General features: G+C 39.5%; 2 protein-coding genes across 3 annotated transcripts; both read right to left on the bottom strand.

The window, feature by feature from the left end:
- Positions 1–1,275: 1,275 nt before the first annotated feature.
- dnase1l1l (deoxyribonuclease I-like 1-like) lies at positions 1,276–4,307 on the bottom strand. Of its 2 annotated transcripts, XM_027016052.2 has the most exons (9): positions 4,250–4,307; positions 3,817–3,972; positions 3,607–3,695; positions 3,418–3,504; positions 3,157–3,272; positions 2,293–2,405; positions 2,054–2,211; positions 1,675–1,771; positions 1,276–1,601 (listed from the first exon to the last, which is right to left on the bottom strand). In XM_027016052.2, exons 2-9 carry the CDS (start codon positions 3,958–3,960, stop codon positions 1,521–1,523), a joined length of 885 nt encoding a protein of 294 aa, XP_026871853.2. In that variant the 5' UTR covers positions 3,961–3,972; positions 4,250–4,307; the 3' UTR covers positions 1,276–1,520. The 2 variants fall into 2 exon arrangements, with proteins under 2 accessions (XP_026871853.2, XP_026871854.2); XM_027016053.2 differs by lacking the exon at positions 1,675–1,771 and having other exon boundaries at positions 1,543–1,601.
- Positions 4,308–4,571: 264 nt separating this feature from the next.
- On the bottom strand, positions 4,572–11,266 carry LOC113581075 (TRAF3-interacting JNK-activating modulator). Its single transcript, XM_027015986.2, has 15 exons — positions 11,026–11,266; positions 10,573–10,619; positions 9,943–10,396; positions 9,620–9,734; positions 9,423–9,492; positions 9,286–9,313; positions 9,045–9,074; positions 8,796–8,891; positions 7,764–7,835; positions 7,542–7,682; positions 7,154–7,291; positions 6,313–6,448; positions 6,017–6,138; positions 5,533–5,658; positions 4,572–5,221 (listed from the first exon to the last, which is right to left on the bottom strand). The coding sequence occupies exons 3-15, from the start codon at positions 10,285–10,287 to the stop codon at positions 5,021–5,023; spliced, it is 1,620 nt and encodes a 539-aa protein (XP_026871787.2). The 5' UTR covers positions 10,288–10,396; positions 10,573–10,619; positions 11,026–11,266; the 3' UTR covers positions 4,572–5,020.
- Between the last annotated feature and the right edge of the window lie 6,581 nt (positions 11,267–17,847).

Here is a 17,847-nt window from a genome sequence, read left to right as displayed (position 1 = left end):
CTTTGTAAAAACAAATCTTAACTGTTTGACACTTGTGCAACTGAGAACCCATGAACAGGTACATCCTCCTATTACTATAAACAATTGTGATGCGACAAGGCATCTAGGGAAAATGATGAGATGCAGGCATGAGTCTCAGAAAACAAACATGTCTAATTGACACAGAAGTAAGGGCACAGCTCCCAAAGTGCCCATCGGAAGGGCAGTAAAAACCACCAGCTGTTAAGATGTAGCGGAATCAGGAGGCAGGGCACACTGAGGCAGGCTAGTAGATACAGCAGGAGCTCCACAACTGAGGGGGCAGAGAAAAGGAAGCCCTAACCTGAGACACAAAAGGGAAGTGGACAAGAAAGAGAACCACAGGGACAAGAACCGTGACAGTAACAGAAACACAGATAGGGAGAGAATATGACACAAAGGGAGAGACAGGAATGTTAAGAGTGACATTGATGGGGACAGGAACATATGTTGGGACCAGAGTGGAAGACCAGGTAAGCAGCCAAGGGTCAAGTGACAGGCAGGGGGATGGAGCTGATTGGACATAGTGGAGTCCAGGGATCTGCAGAGCTGGTAGCTATGGAGATGCAGTGGCATCTGGCGACAGCAGGTCTGGCAGGTCCAGAGGCACCAAGGAAGTGCCCCCTGCAAATTCCAAGGGGATCTCCCTCCTGGCAGCCGGTTCAGACATTGCATGGACAGTGACCGACAAAAGAAGTGGTACACAGAGGGGTTTAAATACAAATACTAAAGAAGCATATAACAATAGACAGGTGAAATACTTATCGGGCTAATAAAGGGGCGTGGCCACAAATGAGTGGACCATAAATAGAAGTACATGGGGCAACACCAGCGACAATGACAACAGCAACAACAAGTAACGGGGCTGTATCACATGAGTTATGGCTGCGTGGGGTGCGTTTACATACATGCCAGTGCGTTTGCATAATTTAACTCAGCATGTGCTGATAGTGTGTTTCATAGTGGCAGTGGTAGCTCAGTGGTTAAGGTACTTGATTAGTATGTAGAAGGTTGACAGTTCAAGCCCCACCAGCAAGTTAACACTGTTGGGCCCCTGAGCAAGGCCCTTAACCCTCAAGTTGTACATAACTGTAAGTCATTTTGGCTAAAAGTGTCAGGTAAATGTATTCCACAGTTTACTAATGCTTATTGAAAAATATTCTTTATTACATCATGTAACTTTTTAAAATAAAAAACAAAGTGGCTTTCGTACAGAACAAAATGCTCCTGATGAGCTGCTTTGGTTCCATCTATCTGATGTCTTTCAAATAATAATAATGTTACATTCAAAATCTATCTCTGTGTGTAGTATAAGAATATGAATCATCAATACACATGAGAAAAAATGAGCAATACAATAAATAAACACATAAATAAAGACAATTTTTTTTAATTTGAAAGTTAGCATAAGAAGCACATTTTCAATAGCTACTCTGTGATGCTTTATTGCAGTGTGTATGATTTGGATTTATTTCTAACACACTTCTAAGATTCTTGTCAGGTCAGAGCTCATTGCGGAGAAAATAGTGATGGCTTGGCTTTAGGTCAACCTCTACTGGATAGTGGTCACTTACATCCAAGGCCTGAAACAGAAGAATAATTTAATCAATGTTAATCAATAACCTCTTTTGCTGCAGTCTGTAAACCATAGGGTACCTCTTGCTGAGTTAAACTGAACTCTTTTCTGAAGTCAAAGGGCTGAGCGGATTCCGGCACAATCCCTGAAATGAGTTCTTTGCCATGTACAATTATCCTGAAGTGAAATGGGGTGGAATTAGAACATTTCTCCTCCTCACATTACTCCTATATATGTGAGTAAACCTAAGTTAGAAACTACAGTAAGAAATACTAATTATTGTAATTACAGTGTGTCTGTGTGATCATGTACTGTACACTCAAACGAAGACAAAAATTATATGCATCATCTAGCTAAAGTGAAATATTAAATCCATATATGTTTGCAATATAATATTTTTAAACAGAATGTGAACCGTGTGTGTGTGTGTGTATGTGTGTTATGGTATTTGGTGAAGACCTGTCATAAGCGCAGTGTGTTGTGTCCCGGACTGTGGTGTCCTGTTCATCTGTGATGAGCCAGTGGAACTTTGGATCATTCCTGAGTCGGAGGTTCTTTAAACCTTTAATGGTGACATAGCCACAGTCAGCATTCAGATCTCCCAGAAGCATCACATTCTACATGGAGAAATTAAAAAACATTCAAAAAAGAGGAAAATAGGAGGGAAAACATTTTTGAATGAAAGGGTGATGACTGACCTCAATTTTCCACTTCTTCTTGACAACTTGGAAGACTCCAAAAAGTTCTTCCATCTCTTTCATGGCATGCTTAGGACTGGTATGATGACCAATAATGGCAAAGTTTTTCACAACTGAAAAAAGAAAAAAAAAAGTCACCATCAAATATCATATTAAAACAGTAAGGTTAAGCTACATTTAGGGGCTTATTAATAGATAAGGTAAACACAGGTTCATCTGCTCTTTTCATACCATTAGGTTCAGACTTGTTAATCCATTAACCTCAAGAAACTCTGCTAGCACAAAAACTGTGATCTTTACCAGAATTCATGCTTTACTAAGGTTATGAAAAATAACAATTCAGCACGTGTTATATTTATTTCTCAAGTCTTTTCATGTCCTGGTCTCACCATACAGCACAGAGATGCCCCTGTAAAGTAATTCATTACTAGCATTAATTGATGCTAGCAAAAGAAAGCGTTGGCTTTTGGTTTGTTTGCTTTTTACTGACATATCAGCAGTGCAGTTTCTACTGTGGATGGGATATTGGTGAATTTAAGTTGTGCAGATGGTCCATGCCCTCGCTGAAGACTTTGTTTCCTTCTTATGGCTCAGCAGGCTAGCATTTCTGATCCACTACAAACATCATCTGTCTGTTCATATCTACATTGCTCAGGCCTATTAAACATGCAAGTTTAAGCAGCTCCATACCAAGCCCTGAAGTGAGGGTGAAAACACACTTTCTGTACAAAATGATTTCCTGATCAACTCCTGCTTCATCCAGGTTGTGTAAAATTATGTCAATTTTGGAGGAAGGCACTTTCAAAGGGGGTCATAATAAAGTCACTTTGTTGAGAAAGCCATGATAAAATCTTGTACACTTACAGGTTGTGGGGGAATGGATTCGTATGATGAGGGCTGGTCTGGAAAACACTTCAGTCTCATTCTTCTCACTCAGATCGGGATAATAAAATTGCTCTTGCACCTGTAGCATATCTTTCCTGAGACAGCAAGATTTAGCAGTATGTGTAAAAAGTATTGGGAATTTTTGTTTGTTTGTTTTTTGTCAATTCTGCAAGTTTGCCAGCGACTGGAAGATGCCAGTGATGCCAGTATCATGATTTTGAGGCACATATTTTATGGTACCTGTAAATGTACACGTATTGTTCTTTGTATGTCTTTTTTCCCAATCTTTTGCTCTCTAAATGAGCGTACATGTGAGATTTGTCAAACCTACATGGTGGAAGATAAGAAAAATAGAGGACATTATAAAAATGATGTGGCGCTTTGACACATGACAGACTTCCAGTGATGAAAGAGCAGAACATGTACTACCTATTGAGCATCATCATCAGAGCAGGGATAGCTTCACCTTTGCAGTCTCGCACCTCCTGAATCAAAGTCAAGTCACATCGAGAAATGATCTGAAAATTATATTCATATTAGCATATTAATGAATGAGAGGGGTAGTTATCATAATAGCAATATATAGAGATTTCTTGTGAATGTTTGAACCTTGCAAAAATATTGTCTACTTTGTTTTACCTTGATCAAAATTACCATAACATTTTTGTTGTTGGCTTTTGCTTCCCCAAAACTTTTGATATTAAAAGCACAAATTTTCAGAGAGAATGATGTAGCTATCATAAAAACTCCCAAACAGCACATCAGCAGGACAGGGGATCGCATAGTTCACAGCACCTTGTAGCAAATAGAAAAATATTAGCAGTACTGCAAATTATTTATTGAATAAAATATAGAGTTGTACCAAAGAACATAGGGTTGGTCTCTGCCCTTGCTGTTGTTTACATAATGGCGAATGACAGTATTAGTACTTTGTAACCACCGTGTTGCAGCAGATCTGAGGAGTTGTGCACTTCCATGTTTACAACAAGCTATTCTTACATGATAAAATGACCACGTGTACACTAAAAGTTAGGATAGCTACATTCATATTAAATTCATATGGAGCACTTACCCTAAGTGACCAGTCTTCAGATATTGTGATGTTTGTGGAGTTCATGTCTTTATTGTCTTTGGGTATCTTTAGATCATACAGGAAATATAGTAAAAGGCCTATGGGAGGGGCCACATGCATGTGTGCAAGAGTCCTTTTGAAAATGTGCTGTGTCAGTTGTCCACTTCAGCATAGGTCAATCTGGAAAGCTGCAGCAAGTGACCTATTATGACACAGAGGCCTCTGTGAGCATTCAGGACCACCAGGTGCACATTATCTCTTTTACTGAATGAGATATTTTTGTTCAGTTTTTACCTTTGAATTTGGAATAAATCAATAAATGTAGACTTAAAACACATTACATTTTTATTCTGTATTCTGTCACAAGCTATTGATCAGCCAACATCTGTACATTTGGTCATAGACATTAAAGTTGAAAACAATTTTTACATCTAAATAATTTACTTCTAGATCACTACTTCGGGGTACAAACAATAAAAAATTGAAAGTAAACCTTATAAGTAAACATTATATAGGGGACATAACTGATGTCACCATAATACCTTAGAGAGATGGAAAGAAATTGCCAGTGTTTTCTACTGATATGACTGTACAATGTGAACAGTGAAAACCTATATAATCTAGTGTACATATGACATGCATTGTACAATAAATGCACTTTTAATTGGCCGATATTATAATAAATATATGATATTCAACAAATACAGACATTGGTGGATATAAATGATCTTTCTCTCTCTCAATATATATTTCTTTTCAAGGTGGCTGTTGTCAGATAGGTTTGAAGCAGACTGCATTTTGTGCAGAAGCCCACTGCATGAGGTAGTCTTCTACTCTTTCCTCAGCTACAGAGTAAAAGTCCTGAAGCTGCTCCCTGATTGGAGGATAGCAGATCCAGACGGTAGCCATTACCACAACCAGCAACAGCATGAGGAACAACATCAAGCAGGCATATGAACCACAGCAGCATCTCTGGAGATGAAGAGAAAACAAAATCTGCATTATCATCAATTAAGGAATGCTCACAAATACTAATTTACTAGCTCAATAAACATATTACTTTTAATGGTATGTTAAGAAAAGTTCAAGTTTTTGTGAACTTGATTGTAAGCATTCTTCTTGGAGTTAAAAAAAAATATATATTTGAAACATATCAGCAACACATTAAAGAATTATGCAATCTGCATGAAGTCAAATCATTTTTAGCCATAGATTTATTTTCATGAAAAAAACATGCTATTTATCTTATGAAGTATATCTTGCTCCAATTACAAGGTTCTTACCTTGTTTCGGCTACTGTTCTTGCGAGCGCTTAGTGTGTTCAGCTCTTCCCGACACTGGGCTAGACGGCTCCGGTAACTATAGCACTCCTGCTCCAGGGTCTCCAGCTCAGCCTTCAAATCCATGCACTACAATGATAACCAGGTTACCAAGACAACAGGCCTGTCACCAATTGCCATTTAAGGCAATGTTTCACAACCCAAACAGTGCAGTTCTCAATTTGGCTCTATCTCGGCTTGCAAAACATCTGTGCCAAGCAATCAGAAACCCTGAGGACTTGACACAGTCATGCTGGGAGCTATGATGCTTACTGCCTGAGGAGCCCCATGAATGGACTGGGAAATGTATATTTAAAATTGAAGACATTATTGAAACAAGCCTTTCTTAAGCTTACTAGCAGGGTTCACATCAGAAAGATTGTATTGGAATATACAGGATATGGTATTTAGTTGAGACACACACTGATGTTGATAATGGGTTCTTTACCTCATTCTCCTTCAAACTCAGCCTCTGCTCCACCTGGCACAGTTGATCTGCTATGTGGTTATCTATCTTAGGAAGATGCTCTGGCACTGCTGTGATATTGTTCCATGATACACGACTTTGCGCTGTAAGGATTAAGCAATATCAAACCTGTCCATGTTTACTTATGACTATTTTAGATTACGTGATATTACCCATGAATCTCTCAGTGCTTATCAGCAAGACAGAACAAATGAACTCCTTCAAAAAGTTAAAGGTCAGTAAGGCAAGCTCAGTTTAAGCAAAAGTGTGAAGTGTACCTGTGAGATGTTCTAACTCTTCTCTCAAGGTTTGGTTGTCCTGCTGCAGAAGAATGATACTGGAGTGCAGCTCTGCTCCCTCCAGCTGCAGAGACTCACAAAGTACTCTCAGGGTCTCCTCCTGCTCTCTGGAGCGCTAAACACACACACACACACACACACACACACACACACACACACACACACACACACACACACACACACACACACACACACACACACACACACACACACACACACACACACACACACACACACGACTTGTAAGTAATGTATACTGTGCATTCCTAAATGTCCATTTTCTCCCTAACAGAAATGCTAAATAAGAGGAAACATGTCTCTTAAACACTTAATATCTGTGGGCTAGTGTGGAATAACATAGTGAACAGGTAGGTGCCACAGTCAAGAATAGATGAACGACAGGCCAGTGAAACACAATGTGAAAAGCAAGCCTAATATCCTATAAATGTCCTCAATTCTATTGAAGTTTTTTATGCATAATCTTTTACAGACAATTTATGTGACAACTGTTTTACACACACTGCCACTAAAAAACACAATTACAAGTAAATAGTAGCTGTATGACTGACCAGTTGCACTACAGGTTTTGTTCAACTTGCCCTCACATAAACCCCCTAAAATGAACTACAAAATCCACATAACCTAATTAGTAAATCCATTGCCAAACTGCACAATCAATGCATCTTAACTACATCCTTACATTTTCATTTAATTACTTAACTCTGGACAGGTCATACATCACATTTTCATATAGTGCATGGCTCTCAAAATTGCTCTTTGCAGCTTTACATTGAACTGCCACTTGTGCATATGTACCCACCTCGAGCTGATTCTGCAGCTCAAGAAGCTGATCAGTGCATAAATCCTGGCTCTTTCTTAGCAGGCTGAAGCTCTCCCTCATCTCCTCATATAGCTTATGCCACCGTACAGACTCTGCCTGGGCTGCGTGAAGTGCCTCCTGGTAAGTCCAGACATGAGAAGTTGGCAGAAGTATTTGCAGAATGTCTGAGAATATGCGCAAATTATTTCTTTCAAATAAACCTGGGCGGTAGCAACAGTGGACTGTGGCAATTCTGTTGTAGTTCTGATATACATCCTAGTCGTTAAAAACTGCATCTTTATGCCATTGTATAGTTTCCTGTCTATGAAACTGCAATGTAAGAACCCTACTTTTTAGCAACAGCACTTGGTGCCAGTGGTCGGCTTACCTGTAGGTTCTCCATCTTGCTCTGTGTCTCTGTGTTCTCCTCTGTGGCCCTTTGAATGGCCTCCAAGGCCTTATGCTCATACTCCTCTTTCTGCTTCTCCATTTTTAATATCACCTTTTTCACTCCATCCTGGGGCACCCTCTAAGGGCAACACCACAAACATGAGTTTGGATACCATTTGGCCTTTTTTATATGTTAGAGGTTGGAGGATCCTGGTCTTACCTTCATGCAAAGCTGCAGCTGAGCCTCCAGTGCTTTAACCTTGCTCTTCAGCAGATCTTCATCGCAGCGAGTCTGTGGGAGGAAAAGGAAGTGCATGATGACACAGTCAGGGCTACAGCGGAAGCCGCTTCCTCTGAAATGCCAAGAGAAAACGACTGAGCAGCCCTTACGTGCTCAGCTGTGGTTTTATCTCAGAACAGTTGCTCCATAGTTTACACTTCTCTGGGTAGATGAATAGATGAATCGTGGTTCCATGTTCAGAAACCATATCCAATTCAATATAATGCTTCGGCAAGGACTACATGGCAAAACTCTGTCTGTTACAGATGCTGCAGAAAGCTGATAGGGATACTATACTTTTTTTCAAAGGCAAATATATGCAACACAGTAAAATACCCCAAAATGTCCTAACTTGGCTAGGTAACATGCCGCAGTTTTTACAGTTCCAACTCATTATTCTAGCATCTCAATATCTTACACTGAACAACAGCCATAACACACAGTCTGATGCCTAACATGCACTCTCTTTTTGGAGTAAGTTAGTGTGTCTTTCTTTTTTTTTTGCTTTTCTTTTTTTTAACTGAAAAGAAAACAGCAGCCGGATACCGGTGACCACAGAGCCTTCCTTCTAACCCATTTAAACTTATGACAAGTGATAAATAACATAAATCTGAACTAATCTAATCTAATCTAATTTAAATCTCCTCAAATAAAATATTCTCAAGAGACCCCTTCTAGGGTCAAACACCTTTGAACTTGGCTGATTGACATTTGTGGTTTTATCAATTGGTAGTTGAAAGCATTAAAATATACACATATATATATATATATATATATATATATATATATATATATATATATATGCATTGCTCAAATTAAACATACCGATCAATTTGCAGTTTCATACTTTTTGGAAATTCGATTAGAAATTCTAGTGTAATAAAGAACTAATAATGTAAAAACTACAGATTCAATGGGATTATAACAATCTGAGCAGCAAACCAGTATAAAAGATGTTAGCGATGAACGTACCTTCCACAGCAACTCAGTGGAGCACAGTAGTGTTGAGGCACTCTTCTGTAAGGTGGCTAGCTTCTTTTTGAGAGCCTCCTCTCTATACAACGCCTCCTGCAAAGCAAGAGAGAAAACAGCCTATCTTCGAGATGCACCACAACTTTCACTACACACCAAGCAACAGCTGTTTTTTCAAACACTAATGCTGTCCAGTGCAAAATGATCAAATAAAAATGTATATAAACACAAACATGTATATGGACTTACCTCCAAATATCTTGCCAACTGGACAACATCCTAGAATTGGTGAGAACAGAAACAGAAATCGACTTGAGTTGAAAGAAGATGAGTATGTGCAGTGAGCCAAATGACTACTCTGACACCTGTCAATTTGACACTTTGATGCTTTGTTACTTCAGTTTCTTATTGGTAAGTAAGTACTCTGTGATCATTATTGGCATCCCAGCATTTAGTAAACTGAACTGAGGACACTGACAATGATCCTTACCCCATCTTTTACAGTGGTGACACCCAACCTATGAGAAAAGAAAAAGGGAATGACAAACCAGGGACTGAAAGTATCACCTGAGATTAATTCACCTGTTGGAGATGGATAACAAGCATAATACAAAGCTGCCTACTTACTCTGTCTGAGCACTAGCAGCATGTAGTGTCCTCTGGTTGTTTTTGAGTTGAGTAAGGTCTCTAAGACGAGCTGAAAGAATCCAAATACTTTTCCATGAGCACTAACATATAGCTTTGAAGATATTCACTTGCATAAATGATACTCATGCAGTTATTCATCTGTTGGGATATGTAGAGACATAAGAAAGCCTGCTAACCTTCTTCATTCCTCGTTACATTGTTTCTTTGCCAAAGTGACTTGAGGGCATCTGGAACACCCTCATGTTTCAGGTCTGACCCTTTGCCATTATTCAGTGAGGAAGCAGTTGCTGCCTTTAAGGTAAAAACTACTTTTAATCACACTGCAGTGTCAACAATATAAAAGATACTCAGGAAGAGCTCTGTACCTTCACACATGTGCAAAGAATATATTGTCATGAGTGGAAATAGCTTAAAGTACTCAAAGTTATAGCCATTTGTCTGTCCTAGACCAATTTCTGTGTGTGAAATGAATGTACGACAGGAGTTTAGTCCCATTCACCTGCTTAACCGAGCTGAATATTTGACTTTCTGTCAAAGGCCGGCTGAATGACATGGATCTTTGAGTCACCCACTCTTCCTCTTGTGTATAATTATGTCTTGCCCGTGTAGATAACAGAGCTGCCATGCCACAGCTAGCGGGTCGTCTCTTTAAAAATTCCTCCTGTCTCTTGCGGTGCAGTTCACCTTTAATCCATCTTGTATCCAAATCTCTCGTTGGACTTCTGCACATTGTGACATTGTTTCGGTACCCAAGCTTTCGGTGCTTCACAGCACGTTGTTCATGTTTTAGGTCATAATCAATAGTGTCGAACTGCTGACTGGTGTTGCCATCGAGATAGGCCATTGTGATTTAGCTTGATGGAGACTAAAGCCTGATGCTTAATGGCAGTTGACTCTCATCAAAAATAACCCCAAACAAACTGATGCTGATCTCAGTTTTTGGAGATATGTTTCTGTGATTGAAAACAACATACAACCATTTATCTTTGATAACATCTGAGCCTTGTAAAGTTAGTGAATTTATCATGGAATGCATAATAATTGGTAGAGGTTCTCTATGGATAGAGTTGTATTAAAATATTGTTACATTTATCATTAGATGAGTAGACAGTAGCATATGTTCATTCACCTCTGTTATTGTTCTCTTTTAGGAGGCAATTGCTGATTGTCATACAGCTGCAAACACAGAACAGAAACCTTTAGGCTTCACTAAACATGCATATCGAGTCCAACTGGTGTTTAAATCATAGACAATGGTTACTGGAAAATATTAAAATCCTATATTGGCAAAAAACAAACATACAGTGTTCTCATTTACTGCTCTCATCCATCCATCAACAACAGGCTGCAATTTGGATGTGTGCTCTTTAAATATGCTGTGCGAGTTCTACCTTTCTAATTCGTAGAATGCACTTCTTGTTCAGGCATCAACTGCCTATTCTAAACTGTCAAGATAGTCCCTGATGTAGGTTTTCAGTTCTATCAGTTGGTAAGGATACGAGAGCAGAGAAGAAAACAAACTGTTTCAAGACACAGTTTTAGTAAAACCTTTAAGAAATATTATAACCTTTAATCAAAATACCTCTTTCACATGAGTCCTGGAAGACAAAATATTCTTGGAAGAAGAGTCTTTGAAAACAATACAGCTGAGAATGCAGGTATGAAAACGAGTTCAAACAACAAATAACGGTCTATCTGTGTAGGCTTGCTAGTTTTACAGGAAGTAAGAGAAACCACACGGCTTGCATGAGCGGCTCTATCTCTGCAGCCACCCGTACAGAAACTTGTGCTGCACACGGGTGGGCCCTTAGATTAGAAATGGATGGTGCTTTCACGCAGCATTGGCTGCTTAGCTGTAGGAGGTCATGGGGAGGGGCAACCTCTCAGGGCGGGAATGATTAGAACATCGCCTGCTGCTGAAAACTGTCAAGTTGTATTTATAGCTTTCGTTTTAGTTCTCTCAGCTTACTTATTTGTTTTTTTGTTTTTTTTTTTTAGGGAAGTTCAATAATTTCTTAGAAATCTTGGAACATTTTGCCAGTTGGCATCTAGGAAAGCCTTTCTGCCCACAGACAATAAACACAAGCCAGAATTCCTCAAACAAGAATGAATTTACTAATTTACAACACGGTTTAGTAACATTTCAGGCACATGAGTGGAGGAACTAGCAAATTCTAAATGATGAAATTGAAGCTGATAAAAATCCATGAAAATTTAAACTGGTCATGAAAAAATGCTTGTGAATTAAAAATGTATGTGATAGTTATCTGGAAAAGAAAGGATTAAAACAGTCTTGATTTGACACATTTTTAAAAATCAAATATCAAGTTTTATCATTCATGACCAAGGGAGCTTCTATGAGGGTGTAAACAACAAATGCATGTGAACTAAAAACTCCAGTGGTATATAATTAAATAATTTGAGTAACTTTGTGTCACGTCATTTAACGTTTAACTCAAGCCATTTTTGTTACCGGATTCTTATCACTTAACATTCGTAACTGTTTTAGTTGCCTTGTTTATCGAATAACATTCATTAATTAATCAATCGTTTAAACCAAGCAATTTTCGTTACTTCCGCCTCTCGAGGCAAAATGTCAATCAGAACGTTGCGCCCGCAAACTTCAAATAAACGATAAATAAGGCAAGTAATAAAAATGGATAAAGTTGAAAGATAAGTTGATTAAACTTGAGTCAAATAAAACTACTTATCAGTCAAAGCGTCAATTCATATGCATTTTATTGACTCTAAATTTAATTTACGTGCATTTTAATCAGCCATATTTTTGGTGTACAGACCTGAGTTTTGTCTTTGAAGAGAATAAAAGAATCCGTCGTGTAAACTTACGCCATCTGCAGGCTGAGATGGTGTTGGGGTGACCCGGATGTGACATTTGCCAGGCTGATGACATATCGCGATATTAATTGTGAGATTTCCTTACCATCTTTGCTCTTTGCAGGAGGGCACAGTGCGGCCGAACTGCGTAAGGAGTGGACTCCTTGTTAGACGTTTCGCCTGATTTTACTGCAGGCATGCTGTCGAGACTTGTACTCGTTTCAGGTTGCTTGACTTTATTAAGAAATTCTCAGCTATATCACTATAGTTGGGACGTGTGAACGGGAAACATCGGCAAGTGAAGTTGAAGGGTAAAAGAGCAGGCCTAGCTTTACGTACTGCTTATGATTGTTAAATTAATTAGCTTAGCTAGCTAGGACAGAAACTCTGGGCCTAGGCACACTTCACGCAGTTTGACCGTTTAAATAAAACTAGAAACAGACTTCCTGGCCCAAGAGGTCACACAGTCATGCCCAGCAAGGTTGCTTTAAACGTGGGCATACTTCAGACCGTTTCACTCTTTAAATCATTCAAAGCACCACATTTCAAGGCCCAAGAGGTCACAGAATCATGCCCATCAAAGTAGCTCTGGGCCTGGGCAGACCATGCAGTTTGACCCTTCAGATAATACTACAACCAGACTTCCAAGCCCAAGAGGTCACAGTCATGCCCAGCAAAGTAGCTAGCTAGCTATCAGCTCAGTAACCGTAGCTAGCTAGCTATCAGCTCAGTAAACCGTACAATCAAATGTCCACCAAGCATTTAAACCGCAAGCATTTAAACCACTAGATACCGCTAGTTACCGGCTGCATGGTTAACAGTGCAAAGCCATTACCTAGCTAGATATCTAGCTACCGGAAGCACGGTTAACAGTGCAAAGTCAGTAGCTAGTTAGCTAGCTACTGACTTTGCACTGTTAACAGTAGCTAGCTACTGACTTTGCACTGTTAACAGCTAGCTACTGTTAACAGACAGAGCTTCTGTCCTAGCTAGCTAGCTACTGACTTTGCACTGTTAACCGTGCTTCCGGTAGCTGGATAGCTAGCTAGCTAGCTAGGTAATGGCTTTGCACTGTTAACCGTGCAGCCGGTAACTAGCTAGCTAGCTACTGACTTTTGCACTGGAGGAACTAGCAAATTCTAAATGATGAAATCGAAGCTCATAAAAATCCATGAAAATTTAAACTGGTCATGAAAAAAATGCTTGTGAATTGAAAATGTAAGTGATAGTTATCTGGAAAAGAAAGGATTAAAACAGTCTTGATTTGATACATTTAAAAAAAATCAAATATCAAGTTTTATCATTCATGACCAAGGGAGTTTCTATGAGGGTGTAAACAACAAATGCATGTAAACTAAAAACTACAGTGGTATATAATTAAATAATTTGAGTAACTTTGTGTCACGTCATTTAACGTTTAACTCAAGCCATTTTTGTTACCGGACTCTTATCACTTAACATTAGTAACTGTTTTAGTTGCCTTGTTTATCCAATAACATTCATTAATTAATCAATGGTTTAACCCAAGCAATTTTCGTTACTTCCGCCTCTCGAGGCAAAATGCCCGCAAACTTCAAATAAACGATAAATAAGGCAAGTAATAAAAATGGATAAAGTTGAAAGATAAGTTGATTAAACTTGAGTCAAATAAAACTACTTATCAGTCAAAGCGTCAATTCATATGCATTTTATTGACTCAATTTAATTTACGTGCATTTTAATCAGCCATATTTTTGGTGTACAGACCTAAGTTTTGTCTTTGAAGAGAATAAAAGAATCCGTCGTGTAAACTTACGCCATCTGCAGGCTGAGATGGTGTTGGGGTGACCCGGATGTGACATTTGCCAGGCTGATGACATATCGCGATATTAATTGTGAGATTTCCTTACCATCTTTGCTCTTTGCAGGAGGGCACAGTGCGGCCGAACTGCGTAAGGAGTGGACTCCTTGGTAGACGTTTCGCCCGATTTTACTGCAGGCATGCTGTCGAGACTTGTACTCGTTTCAGGTTGCTTGACTTTATTAAGAAATTCTCAGCTATATCACTATAGTTGGGACGTGTGAACGGGAAGATTGGGCAAGTGAAGTTGAAGGGTAAAAGAGCAGGCCGAGCTTTAAGTACTGCTTATGATTGTTAAATTAGTTTGCTTAGCTAGCTAGGACAGAAGCTCTGGGCCTCGGCACACTTCAGGCAATTTGACCTTTTATATAATGGAAACACCAGACCTCCAGGCCCAAGAGGTCACACAGTCATGCCCAGCAAAGTAGTCATGCCCAGCAAGGTTGCTTTAAACGTGGGCATACTTCAGACCGTTTCACTCTTTAAATCATTCAAAGTACCACATTTCCAGACCCAAGAGGTCACAGAATCATACCCAGCAAAGTAGCTCTGGGCCTGGGCGGACCATGCAGTTTGACCCTTTTTTTTTTAATAATACTACAACCTGACTTCCAGGCCCAAGAGGTCACACAGTCATGCCCAGCAAAGTAGTCATGCCCAGCAAGGTTGCTTTAAATGTGGGCATACTTCAGACCATTTCACTCTTTAAATCATTCAAAGCACCACATTTCAAGGCCCAAGAGGTCACAGAATCATGCCCATCAAAGTAGCTCTGGGCCTGGGCAGACCATGCAGTTTGAACCTTTAGATAATACTACAACCAGACTTCCAGGCCCAAGAGGTCACACAGTCATGCCCAGCAAAGTAGCTCTGGGCCTGGGCACACTTCACGCAGTTTGACCCTTTGACCATTTTTGGCATATTTCACTACGTTGTTACGAACGTGGATACGTTATCTTATAATTATAAGCAGTGTGAGATGTGAAGCTAAGCGAAGCACGTGCAGAATTTCTAACAGTAGACTGTTTTGTATAGCCTGGCTAACTGACCAATCAGTGAAATTAAATGTGGTTGCTGAGCCTGTTGCAGCTGGGTCAATTTAATTTGATTCCATTGTGTTTAATTTTAAGGCACAAGTTAATCTGAGCATTTTTTGTTTTAACGCCGATTTAACCTTGCCATGTTTTACAGTTATCTTGAAATAATTGAGGTTCATCGCTAGAGGGTGCTGTTCATCTTTTTTTTTTTTTTCTTTTTTGTATTATTGATCAGGAAAAAACTATAAAATAGATGAAGTGGACGTTTTCTATGTATCATATGGAATTTGAGTACATGAGTGAATGTTACTATGTAAATGTATAAGAATTTGTGGATAAGATTATTATGAGATTATTTATAATCAAACGACTACACTATACAACCACATCTTCCTTTTATTTACATATTATACAGATATTTACAGATATTTATATTTTACTTACAGAGCAGCTCCTCATTGGTTTGGCTCAGAAGCTTCTTTTCGATGTCCTCTTTCTCCAGGTACTCTTGCAGGTTAGGCATCTCCTCCGCCAACCGCCTGAGGGCAGAAGAGACGTGGTGTGAAGCGTAGCCTGCTGTTAAAGGCTACAGATATAGTACATCTGTGAGGCTAACAGCGCTTCTTATATGAAGCCGTATAGAGGTCATATGGAATGATCTCATTCGATCAACCCTAATGTAACCCTTACAAACTTTCATTAACTCATTTGAATAACACTACCATAGCCCTTAAGAACTTTCCTAAAATGTTTTAGGATGTTCTGAACAGATTATCTCTTAAAGGTTAAATCCCTTGCAGGTCTTAGTCCTGCTCATCCCACATGCTGATGTGTTAGTGAAACAGTGCATAGGTGTAGAGACCTGGACTTGGCGAGATGCAGGCCTATCCTCTCAGTCTGGTGCTATTCTGTTACTAGAAGACCTGAACACGCTTCTCCAATAGCACGTTCTTCTGGGCCTGATGACAACGCGCAAACACATGCACACGCACACACACGGGCACCCATACAGACATACAGATACTGTTTAATTTCTTCACATCTGTAGATACACTAGCATAAGTTGATATATATGTTTATGAGTTTGATTATGAGCTGATTTCAACTTGACACGTACAGGGTATATAGTATACATAGAAAGTGCATTGTTTTACCAGATTGAGTGCTACAGATTCTTGTGATAAAAGGTGACAAACCCAGCGATATGAAGAAAACAAGTACTGGGTTAGTCCCTTAAAGGTTTAAAGGAGTCTCCCTTAAAGGTCTTAGTCCTGCTCATACCACATGCTGATGTGTGAGTGAAACAGTGCAGAGGTGTAGAGACTTGGACTTGGTGACATGCAGGTCTTTCCTGGTAATTAGTGCTGCATTCTGCTGCAGGAGAACCAGAACATGCTTCTCCCCACACACACACACACACACACACACACACACACACACACACACACACACACACACACACACACACACACACAGGGGCACACATACAGGTGCGCACATATACACAGATACACATTCTGTTTACTTTCTTCACATCTGCAGACTAGAGTAAGCTGAGGGTATAGTGTTAAACCAGGTACTACATACAGAGAATATAGTATATATACAGAGTATATAGTTTTACCAGATGATCGTGCTGATCTTTGATCTCCTGGTTCTTCATCTCCAGCGCCACTTTCAGACTCATAATGTCCTCCTCTATGGGCTGGTATAACACACACACGAATCATCACTACAGCCAGTACAATGGAAAGGTGGGAATGTGTACTGAATGTGTACTGACGTTATAAGTGAAAGGTAGAGGTACTGGTGGATGTGTACTGACACTATAAGGGATCTCTACCTGCAGTGACAGTCTGAGCTTCTCAAGTTCTTCCTCCAGAGTGTTCTTCTCCTGTTCACAGGCCATTTTCATATCTGCCAGAGCAAGTATCATTACTGCTGGATATATATATATATATATATATATATATAGAACACAGATTGTATATACTACACAATTACTACTGGGTATATAAAATATAATATATATAGTACTATACATATATTAGTATCACTTTTATTGGAGCCTAAAGGCTAACATTCCTTATTAGTTATGTTAGTATTATTGCATTTCCATAGTACTTACTATTGATGGACCTGTTATGCTCCTCCTCCTCCTGCTGTTTCTGCAGGAGCTCTGTCTCCTCCTGCTGCTTGTGTTTCAGCATCTCCTGAAGAACCTGCAGCTCCTTCTGCTTCTGCAACCTCAACTCCTTCAGCTGCTCCAACAAACTGTTCTCCAATTCCTCCTTCTCACACCGCAAACACTCTAATCGGGCCACAGGCCCCACTACTGACACAGAACCACACACACACACACACACACACACACACACACACACACAGACAAACAGAAAGACAGACAGACATATGAAATTAGAAAGCCATATAGTGTAGAAATAGATTGATGTTATTCAGGGACCTCCTTTATAAACCATTGTGGATTCCAAAGTGAAAGTGTGTGTATTCTGCACAAATAACAGGAAATGGCATATACCCCCCCAAAAAATTAGATTTCTAAAGCCTCGAGTATGAATTATTGGGAGATAGAGGCGACAATGCAGTGCTAAAGACAAAAAAGGAATTTTAACCACAGGTATGAGTGGCAGCACCAGCAACCGCAGGTGTGAGTGGCTTTATATTTACATTT

Source organism: Electrophorus electricus, chromosome 23, assembly GCF_013358815.1.
Source record: "Electrophorus electricus isolate fEleEle1 chromosome 23, fEleEle1.pri, whole genome shotgun sequence".
Classification (NCBI taxonomy): Eukaryota; Metazoa; Chordata; class Actinopteri; order Gymnotiformes; family Gymnotidae; genus Electrophorus; species Electrophorus electricus.
The sequence above is the reverse complement of the archived record's forward strand: the minus strand, read 5'-3'. Positions and strand labels throughout refer to the sequence as shown.

Excerpts from the sequence above, each read along its gene's own strand:
- dnase1l1l (XM_027016052.2), bottom strand. The coding sequence starts at position 3,960 with ATGCGATCCCCTGTCCTGCTGATGTGCTGTTTGGGAGTTTTTATGATA. Across the intron at positions 2,406-3,156 it reads AATCCATTCCCCCACAACCT|TTGTGAAAAACTTTGCCATT; the intron begins GTAAGTGTACAA and ends TTCTTTTTTCAG. Across the intron at positions 1,602-1,674 it reads TCAGTTTAACTCAGCAAGAG|GCCTTGGATGTAAGTGACCA; the intron begins GTACCCTATGGT and ends CTTCTGTTTCAG.
- LOC113581075 (XM_027015986.2), bottom strand. The coding sequence starts at position 10,287 with ATGGCCTATCTCGATGGCAACACCAGTCAGCAGTTCGACACTATTGAT. Across the intron at positions 9,314-9,422 it reads GCTGCTAGTGCTCAGACAGA|GTTGGGTGTCACCACTGTAA; the intron begins GTAAGTAGGCAG and ends CTTTTCTCATAG. Across the intron at positions 6,449-7,153 it reads AGCTGCAGAATCAGCTCGAG|CGCTCCAGAGAGCAGGAGGA; the intron begins GTGGGTACATAT and ends GTGTGTGTTTAG.